This window comes from Limulus polyphemus, unplaced genomic scaffold, assembly GCF_000517525.1.
Source record: "Limulus polyphemus unplaced genomic scaffold, Limulus_polyphemus-2.1.2 Scaffold699, whole genome shotgun sequence".
In the NCBI taxonomy this organism is placed as follows: Eukaryota; Metazoa; Arthropoda; class Merostomata; order Xiphosura; family Limulidae; genus Limulus; species Limulus polyphemus.
In genome coordinates, this window is record NW_013666309.1 from 370,797 (window position 1) to 381,626 (window position 10,830).

Consider the following 10,830-nt stretch of genomic DNA (forward strand, 5'->3'; position numbering starts at 1 on the left):
TCATTAGGCCCAACAAACAAAACTTTATCTATATCGCCATCTGTAGAACATCCAGAATACAGGAATATAAGTAAGTCTATTCATCCTACATGATATTTAGACAGTGAGTAACAATTGTGGTTAACTTTCTGACCACTTTGTAAAAGTGAATTAATATGGGAACTTGGTAACAAAATTTAATCAAATGTTATGTGATTTATTTTCTAAAATTTTTATATATTACTTGAGTTGATGTACTAATGTTTTCATCTAAGTGTGAATACCATTTAATATTGGTGTTTTACAAAACTTAATGCTCAATTTTAAATGTTTAAAAATTTAATGAAAGAGGTTATTAGTTCCTCATTCTTTATTAAAATCATCCTTATGATCTGGTGAAGATTTATGTTAGCAGATCAAAATAACATCCTTAAACAAGCATCAAAGTGGTAAATGAAATATATAAAAATCTTTTAAAATCTCAAATTTAATTTATCATTGTAATTAATTCCATTGCACTTAAACATTTATTGAAAGTTTCAAATGATTATAGTATGATATTATAGCTCATTAAAATAAAACAAATGGTATTTCGTAATATTTCTTAACTTTTATACACTTAATGTTTTTTACATTACCACTTGTATAAAAGAAATGTTTTATTATAATGTTTTAAGAATATTTTTGGCATTAAAGTTATTGTATCTAATAGGTGTTTTAAAGTCATGTATGCTTTTACTGATTCAGTGTCAAAGCATTAAATAAAATTTGTTTTGTGATTCAGATAAACAATAATAGACAAAGATAAGTGTGTAACTTTCATAATAGGTAAAGTTAAGTTAATTTAAACTACAACTCTGAAAGTTGTTGGTGTTACAATTAAGTGTGTGTGTGTACTTACAGTAAGATTATAGCAAGATGTCAGTTGTATCATGGTTTGTAGTATATAATATATGTGTTACACAAGAAGACAAGCTACACATTTGGTGCTCTACGTTTAATGGTGCTAATGCATTTAATATTTTACCAATACCTTAAAAAATGACTACCTCTAAACACTCTTCATTTCATGTGCTTTTATCTAGATGTTAGGGGAAATTAACCTTAGGGAGAAGTAAATAACTAAGATCTTTTTGTAAATATAAATGTTTCAATAATCCCTTGCTTGTTTTGTACAGAAATTTTATTTTTAAGAAAGACTGGAGAATTAATGGAAATTTATTTGTTTTTTAGCTTTCGATGAACTTGTAGCAGCTTATATGGAACAAGTGAGAGGCTTGATTGATGGAGGAGTGGATATTCTGTTAGTAGAAACAGTGTTTGATACTGCTAATGCTAAGGTATAAAGGAAAATGTGAAGCTTGATATTAAACAAATTGCATGTATAGAAATGTTTATTTTGTATGTTAATGATAGAAAACATTTTAAAAGTTATTTGTTTTCGTGGTTGTTTTTGAGAGTTAAAGTATTTTTAACAAGTAGTTTAATTAGTGGTAAATAACACTTAAACAGTAAATTTCCTAAATGGGGTATATGACTTTCTTATGAAACATTTTTTATCTTTGTTTGGACAGGCTGCATTGTTTGCCATTCAGAGTCTTTACGATGATGGTTATGAAGCTTTACCAATTTTTGTAAGTATTCATATTTGGAGTTTTTTCTATGTGTGTATATATATATATACATGACTTTACAAAATATATTTTCTTTTCTAAGGAAGTTTTATGCAATTCTGTTAAAGATATTACAAGAAGGTTCAAAGATTTCAGAGTAATGCTTTTCTTGATTTTATTAGTACAATTTTCTCTTTGCCAAATGCTTGTTTGTTTGATTAAAACAACTAATTTCAGCAGTGCATTTGTGTATTTTAGATTTTGTATTCTTCCAGAAATTGCATGCTTATTGCAGTTAATTGTCTAGATTTACTAACTATTGTGGTTGTAAACAGTTTATAGTTTTTGTGTAAAACATTACAGACATTTTTCATTTGATTTTTCACATACCAAACTGCTGATCCAAACCATTATCTAGTAGAAAATGCATTTTTATATTGCCAGATGCTATACTTGGTGAATGCTTATCATTTTAATTAAAATTCATTACAGACGTGATATATTACTACCATTTCTAAAACAAGGTTGTTTCATATTTAACTGATATGAGCTTCTTTATCCCCACCTAATATAAAAATTTTATCATATCTTAAACAGTGATGTTTTTAAATGAAAACTTACTGTTTAGGTAAATAAATTAGCTATATTGTTTACATATTGTGCTCAAGAGAATTTAATTTTACTGAAAAATGTAACAATCCAAATAATGAGTTATGTTATTTTCGATATTTCTTTATAAATTCTAAATGAAATAGAAAATCATCAGTCTATAAAACTTATTAAATGTAGAATCATCAGATTGATGTATTTTTTTATCCTAGGCTTTAAATTTTGTCAAAATCTATATTTGACGTATGGAGCACCTCTTATTATACTGAAAATTGATTTCACCAATAGCTAATGCATTTATTAAAGAAAAATCAGTTAGCCCTTGTTCGTAAACTTTTTGAACACATGGCATAATAGAAAATATGTAAACATTTTTTTCATAATTGAGTTACAAAGAAATGAGGATTATTTTTTACCTGTCTGGTTGCATAGTGAAGATGAAAACTAGCTAGTTTCAAGATTTAGTGGAGGACATTTATGGTAAAAATGGTTTAGTTATCTTTCAATTTATTTCTTATGCACAATCTTTTGTATAAGGTGTATTGCAGTTGTTTTTAATAAATCCTTTAGGTGTCTGGCACCATAGTGGACAAAAGTGGACGTACACTTTCAGGTCAGACTGGTGAGGCTTTTATTATCAGTATATCACATGCTGACCCATTATGGTAAGATATTTTTGGTGAAGATCTCTATTATTGTCCTTATTTTAAATGCCTATGTACATGTGAGCTTTTAGTTTATTTTGTGGTAGAAAACATATTGTTTTAAGAAATAGGTATCATTTTCAAATAATTAATAGTTTTTATATGTACACAAAAAGTGGCCAGTAATTAGCTTTTTATGACAGATTTATAAACATAATAAGGCACTATACCATATGTTTTGTATTTTAAAAATCAAACTTTTGTCAGTAACCCTGTTAGTACTGATCTGCATAGTCTCTGGAACATTGTTAAAATAAATATTTGTGTGATTGGTATCAAGTTTGAATACCTTATGAAATGATAACTGACAATTCTTGAAAATTTTGTTTTGAGTCAATCAAGAACAACTTTTCTGAACTGAACATTTATTTCATTTTCATCAATTTGTAATTACAGTCACACTTACAGATCGAACCTATAGCTGTGGGGGCATTATAAGGTGATGGTCATTCACACTATTCCTTGATAAAGAGTAGCCCAAGAGTTGGCAGTGGGTGGTGTTTGCTAACTGCCTTCCTTCTGGTCTATCACTTCAAAATTAGAGGCAGTTTATGTAGATAGCCCTCAAATAGCTTTGCATAATAATTCAATGTTCAAGTCTTTCATTTCTGAAGAAGTGAAAAAAAAAATGCTTTAGTTTCATGAGTTTCCATGCAATAAGATGCTACATAATACTTCATGGTTTTTGTTTATTGATAACACTTTTTTTTTACATCACATAGCATAGGATTGAATTGTGCTCTTGGAGCTGCTGAAATGAGACCATTTATTGAAACCATTAGCAAGAATACTGCTGCCTATACCATTTGTTACCCGAATGCAGGTAAGTTGAAGTCTTGCTTAGCATTCCACTTTTTGTTTTTATTGTAAATAAAAATTATCTTATAAATCATAGATTTCTGATGTTGTAAAAAGCATATTTTACATTTCTCTAAAGCAGTAATAACATCTTTACTTCTGTTGATTTAACTAAGTATACACATTCCTCTCCTAAGTGTCTGAAAACAAAAACAAGTTTATGCTATACACTAGTGGGTATAATTGTATGTATATGGAAGCAGGCTAGCCATGAATGACACTGGGAAATCTTCTAATGGACCAGTCCCAAATACCAAAAGTGAGTCTTATTGATGCAGTTAATCATTATAAATTAACAATTATCAATACATGATCATCAATGCAAGCCCTTCTTCTTACCTCAGCATGAATTGGGCTGGCTGCTGATATTAGTTGGATGTGAACTGGTCACTAAGTGACTTCCTGGAGACCATAAAAGTGTTACTTTGCCCCGTGTGTAAATATATATTAATATGTCTGTATGTGTGTGTGTTGTGCTGCTTAGGGCTTTGCAAGTAAAATTATATTGGTTAGGTCTTATTCAGACTTATCACATAAAATCTAGACATTTTAGTAAATATATTTTCCATGATTTTGTGTTTTAATCAGCTGTTAGAATATCATCAATACTAATGCTGAATTAAAGATCCTTTCTAAATTTAAGATCATAATTATGATGTTAAAAAATCTTGTATACATAACATAAGGTAAAACACATTTACTTCAATAATGTCTATTAATAATCTGTTTTAGCTAACTAAGAAAAAGAACATTGTCCTTGAATTATTATATGCTTGTCAATAATACCTTGTAAGTAAATAAAAACTCAAAGTGAACAGTCATATATATACACATTTATTCTAAAACAATTACTGCAAATTACAAGTAAACTTTTAAGTTCTTAGTTTTATAATATTCAGAAATTAAGACATTTTACCTAAAGTTCGGAAATTTTGAAAAAATTTATATTTTGTTTTCACTAAGATGGGTCCCACTATCAAAATAGTTAGATTTAGTTTTAAACAACTGCACTTATAAACTTGTTTTACTTACTTTTAGACTTTGAAAACACACATTTTTAAAATATGTCAGATTCTCTTAATTATCATTAACTTCTGATGAAGGCAAATTAATACATATTTCAGGACTGAAAGTTATTCCTGTAATTAATATAATAAACTGTTCTTATGATGATTAGAATTAATTAATTTATTACCCATGTCATTAGCTGTAATCCCAACAGTATCTCGTGAGGTTTGCCCAACTTCGGTAGATCATCTTGGTAACAGTTTGTGACCAGCTTCTCCGAGTTAGATTTTTTTAGATAAATGATTTATAAAGTGTTTATAAAACACCTTTCTTTGGGTGAAATTTATTCACAATTGACATGTGTATGTTCCCACAGAAAACCTTTACATATACTGATCTTGCTTTCAGGTTTACCTAACACTTTCGGTGAATACGATGAGACACCAGATCAAATGGCTGAACTCCTGCGGGTAAGATGTGAGGGTTGTTCATCTTTAAAACTGAAGTTTGTGATCGATCACAGTTTTGTTTTTTATTCTAACTTGTCTTTCACGAAGTAAGCCAAATGCTGAGAAATTTAATGATTAATTCCAGTTTATTTCAACAATGAAAAATAATTTTTAAGAGTAGTTTAATTTATACAACTATATTATTTTGTTATTTAATATTTCATCAATGATGTAAAAATTATAATTAGTGTCCTAGGTAATATTTCAGTCATTAAATACATCTTCTGGAAACGGAAGTATTTTCAGCAGTCACAGTGAATCACATATATATGCTAAAACAATATCTGATAAGGACAGTTAGTTAAGTATTTTACTGTTAAATGCTAATGAAAACAGCATGCTAACGAAATAGTGCATTTTGACCCAAAACTGATAATTTATTGTGACAGTACCAAATGATGTGTGGAGTAATGCCAAAGGAGTAATACAAACAAATACACAGGATTGAAAATATTTAATTAATTCTTTTTTTATTAGTCTTTTATGTAAATGCCTAAAATAACTGCTAAACAGAGAACAGTCAAAGTTAAGATAAAACATTGAAGTTTTTTTTTACTTGAATAGGTAAGGGTTTGGAAAAAACTTGTTTGAATCTATCTTTCTTTTGTATGTTGATATTGGACAATCATTGATGTTAGACATGAGTACCTTCAAGTGCTAAGCAAAATTGATAAAAGTTTACAGTACTGTAAGATATCTACAAATGAAGAACTTTGTTGACCATTAATTTGTATGTACTATTTTTATGATAGAGTTAAATCCACTGCCATGATTGGGTCTCAAGACATTTTGTTGTAATCAGCATAAATTGTACCTTTTAACAAAATTAAATATATGTTGGGAAAAAAACTACTACTTGTGTTATCAATACAGATGTAACTAACTTATTTGAGCTAAAAAATTAATCTTCTATTGAAATTTTTTGTATAAAAAATTATGAAATAGTAAAATAAGTAAGAGCAAATTAATAATTGTTAGGCCAGATTATTTTTTAATAAAGTGACTATAGATCAGTGGTTCTCAACTTTGGCCATATGGCCCCACAGGGGGCCATGCCATGTTTCTAAGGGGCCACAGTAAATTCTAACTGGGCTACCGAAACTTCACTTTCCGAATAAAATATTTAAAATTGAATCAAAGGTTCCCTTCTCCCCGTATCCCCCACAGCTCAGAAGTCAAGTTACCAGACGCGACTAGTACTCGAGTAACAATCAAAATGTTTGTCTGGTATCTGTGAATGTTTTCGACTGATTCTCAAGAGCAGCAGATACAACAGCCCAAGCTAGATTCAAACGTGACAAACACTATTTCTGGATAAGTAGTGAAATAGCTAAAAAATTTCCACGGCTCTGGTAGGAGGCAAAGTTGTATTTTATCACTTTTCCCACATCCTATGTGTTGAATCTAGTTTTAGTCGGGTGACTAATTTGCTATCAAAAATACATAACCGCCTTGATGTTGTGAAGAGAGGTGATCTTCACTTATCACTGATCACACTGCAACTAGACATTCAAAAACTTTCAAGTGTTCATCAGGCCCAAGGATCACACTGAATAAAATGTCAGTGTTTAACAGAATATTTTTTACTTGTATAAGTAAACAGTATTTTATAAGTAAAATATTTAAAAACAGTATAATATTGTAAAAATGATATTATAATATTATAAATATGTTATAAATCAACAGTGTTGAAATAAAGTAACCTTTCCCTAAGTAACAGCATCTATGAAGGGTGGGGCCACAGAGATAAATCAAACTCAAAATGGAGCCACGAGCAAAAAAAAGGGTTGAGAAACACTGCTATAGACAATTTTTCTGAAAATGTAGGTACACTTTTGTTTTTGTTTCTTCTGTTGTGAAAGCAGATAATAAATTATTACATGCCTACATTTAAAATTTTTATGTAGCAGAATAGTATTTTTTTTCCTTAAACCTGGAAATTTAATCTGTCTCTCTTTCTCTGTATATATATACACACACACACAGTCTTTTGCACATTCTGGATTTATAAATATTGTTGGTGGCTGCTGTGGGACCACTCCACAACACATTCAGGCAATTGCTGAAGTAATGAAAAACTACAGACCTAGGATTCCACTAGAATCACTTCATAAAGATCATCTGCTATTATCAGGTATGGTGGTTATAAACTATTTGATTTTTTTTTCCCTTGAAATATTATATCAACTTATCAGCTGTTATCTAGCATTGTCCTATTTAAACTAAATACTTTTAAAAAGTTTTATCTCCCAAAATTAAATAATAGCACTTCTCTGAAAGTTAATCCTTTAGTACACAAGTCCACTAATGAAGTTGTATGAAATTTTACCCCTTTGTTTGTGGCTTGTATAAATCTGCCTACCACCCTATGCACAAAATTTGTAAATTTTTGTGACAGGCCATTCAAATTGTTGTGCACAAAATACTTGCAACTTATAATGGCAACTGCAGTCACCTATGCTGACATCATGTGATGTTCAACTACAGTTGAAGAGTTAAGTACATATACGGGTTTAATGCAAAATGGTTAAAATAGTTAAAAGTTAATCTCTCATATTAATTTTAAATACAAAGGTTTAACCTTTTATTTCTTGCTTTACATATGTTAACATCTGACTTCATTACTATTTCTTTAAGATATTTTTTTTATTCAAATACTTATATTTTGCCCAAATAGATAGTGTTAACATAGAACTTTCTTATTTTTGTATGCATAGTTTACTCCTTTATTTCAATTTGACAAATATTGTTATAGTGAAATACTTTCTGTATTGGTTATTTTTATGTAATGTATCTAATATTTTTGGGTATAAAACTTCCCAAACATCAAAATGCTGCATATTTCATGTCATGTGTAGTACTAATAGCTAACTGGTGGTTCAATAGTGAGTCTGAAGGACTATAGAACTATAAATACTTGCAGTGCTCAGAGCACAGATAGCTTGTTGTGTAGTTTTGTGTATAACAACAAACAAACAAATGATAGTAATAGTAATATACATTATTAGATGCTTTATCTTTTCTTTTGTGAGAGGAGGCAAGTTGTATCTTCTGCAAGCAAATTAAAATTTTCTAAGGAATAGTCGGTTGTTTGAGGTTAATTATCTATTTGACTCTTCAGTGTGAATTCATGCTAGGAGTAAATGCAACTTCAAAATATTGGTTACAAGCCTAATTTTATTTTCAACTTTTGCTAAGATTTACATGTATACAATTTTTAGATTTTTAATGATGTCTTATTGTATGCATAAGTTTTTTTGTTGTTGTTCTGAACTTTCTTGCATGTTTCTGTTGGATTTTTGAATTGCTGATCAGCTTAATGGAATAGCTACAGAAAGGTTTACCAAATTGTAAAATCTAAACCGAATCATACAATTTTGTGTATTCCAATAGTTATATGAAGTTACTGGAAATAGTGAAAGTTATTAATATTTTTGTAACTGTTTACTTTATTCTTGACATTGTTTCTGATTTTATTATTAATCCTTCACTAACTAAATGTAACTTTTAGAGTGCTATTATATAAAGTAATTAAAGTGTAATCATTTCAGGTCTTGAACCAGCAGTTATTGATAGTGGCAGACTCTTTGTAAACATTGGAGAGAGATGTAATGTTGCAGGTTCAAGGCACTTTGCCAAACTAGTCAGAGAAGAAAGATACCAGGTACATGCAAAAATTAACTAGATGTGTTAAACTATACAAATTAATTTTGTTTAGCCCTATGTGCATGGGTGAAGGTGAAAGTGTGTATGTTACAACCTTTCACATTTTTGAATTATATTGAAAACTTAACTAATTTGTTATCAGTGTATATCAGTAAATTTGGTATCAAAATGCAGTTTATAATTCATATTTTAATGTGATGATATAAAATTTACTTTTTTTAATTTATTCAATACTTCCATTGGGAGCCAAGGGGTGTCTTTACACTACAATTTAAAAGTAAGTACAATCCAGAAACTCCCAAAGAGTGTGGTTTTGGACATATCTTTTCAAGACAAGTTTTTCATTTGTTAATTGATAAATGTTTAAGTGAAATACAGCATCCTCAAGTCTTCATACCAACTAGTACTAAGGTCTACCTGCTGGGAGTAAATTCATTGTATATCAGTAAAGCCACATTCTTCACATCATTAATTAGCAATTGCCAACCTTTTATGCTCCTATTATCACCTCTTTATGTTTAGATTTCAATTAAACTATGAACAATTTCACCTGCAAGTTGATAGGGAAGGTTGAAGCATCATGATAGTCAGCAGTAGGATAAGCAGAGAGAAACACTTTGAAAGCAGCTGCAGGCATAATATTTTACTCTGCTTGCTGCACAATATCTACCAAGGTGGTTCTAAACAGTTCCTGAATATCTTTGCGTGTCATTTGGAGACTTCCAGGCTTCTTGTGCTTGGCCATTAAGCTTGTGATGAACTGACATATTTCAGTCACCTTACTACTTCAAATCACTTTTCACAGCACCAATGCTAAAAGAGTGTGGGAAATACTTTCTTTTTAGCCAATAAAAATGTCCAAAACATTTCAGTTCAAATTAGGAAAAAACTGGATTGGGTAGTTTTTTTTCAACATTATGTCCCCCACTGACTCGTGAGGGATCTGTTAAAAAGGAAATATTTAAATTCTCAGTCTTTACTTTTCTATGCTACATATCTTTCTGCTCTGAATTCTCTGTTTTAAATTTTCTTTTTTTCCCTTGTATGAATTTCAGAATGTCCATTAATCAGAAACACCAACTATAGATATTGACAGGCCAGAATTTAAATTAGAATCTACCACCTCCCTTATTTTCTGAGATATCTATAAGATTGTTAAACCCATCAAAGAAATTCCTCCCAATCCTTCAGGGTTTATAACTTACTTATTTACTCACACTGACTTGTCATTGGTACATGTTTATTACCAAGAAATGCCATTTTGTGAACTATGTGATAACGACATTTTTATGTTAAATTATTTTGGCAAAAGGTGCCATTTCCCAAATAGTGTTATTGAGTGAAGACTGAACTTATTGCTCCAGTGAGTAATGAATTTTTTTAAACCTTTTTATAGGTCAGTTAGCAATACAACGATACAATTAAATGAAAGAAATTGGGAAAAGTTAAGAGGCCCATAGCTTTTAAGATAAATAATAATAATTGTCTGTTACAGTCTTAAGTCATTCTAATAAAGTAGGGTAGAGAAAATAAGATATAAGTATAAAGTTTTACTGTAAAAGAACTTCTGATATTCATTTAACCCTTTCCAGATGGGTCACGAGTGAAAGGCCATGTAATCGCATTTGTTGACTCACATTCAAAATGTAATTGAACTACTATTTCATGAATTTATGTCAATAAGTTTGATATCAAACTGTAGTTTATACTTAAAATTTTAGTATTATACCTTATTCAACTTTTTAATTTAAAAGTAAATATTAAAAAAGGACAGTTAAATATCAATTTTTGTGTGTCGTGGTATGTTGAATGCAGCACTGGTTCAAATTAGATGTTTGTGATGTCAAAATATTAAGTCTATAGTTTTGTATGAATTAGAAACTT

The 10,830-nt window shown here is 29.6% G+C and overlaps 1 protein-coding gene across 1 annotated transcript in view; it reads left to right on the forward strand.

Annotated features, from left to right (window-relative positions):
- LOC106460055 (methionine synthase-like) overlaps positions 1–10,830 on the forward strand; it is a 69,107-nt gene that overhangs the window by 19,484 nt on the left and 38,793 nt on the right. The window contains exons 7-14 of the mRNA XM_022386670.1: positions 1–70; positions 1,213–1,319; positions 1,554–1,613; positions 2,772–2,866; positions 3,628–3,728; positions 5,180–5,241; positions 7,267–7,414; positions 8,832–8,944. The exon at positions 1–70 is cut by the window's left edge and continues 1 nt beyond it. Coding sequence (XP_022242378.1) covers positions 1–70; positions 1,213–1,319; positions 1,554–1,613; positions 2,772–2,866; positions 3,628–3,728; positions 5,180–5,241; positions 7,267–7,414; positions 8,832–8,944 — 756 coding nt within the window. The remainder of the gene's footprint in view (positions 71–1,212; positions 1,320–1,553; positions 1,614–2,771; positions 2,867–3,627; positions 3,729–5,179; positions 5,242–7,266; positions 7,415–8,831; positions 8,945–10,830) is intronic.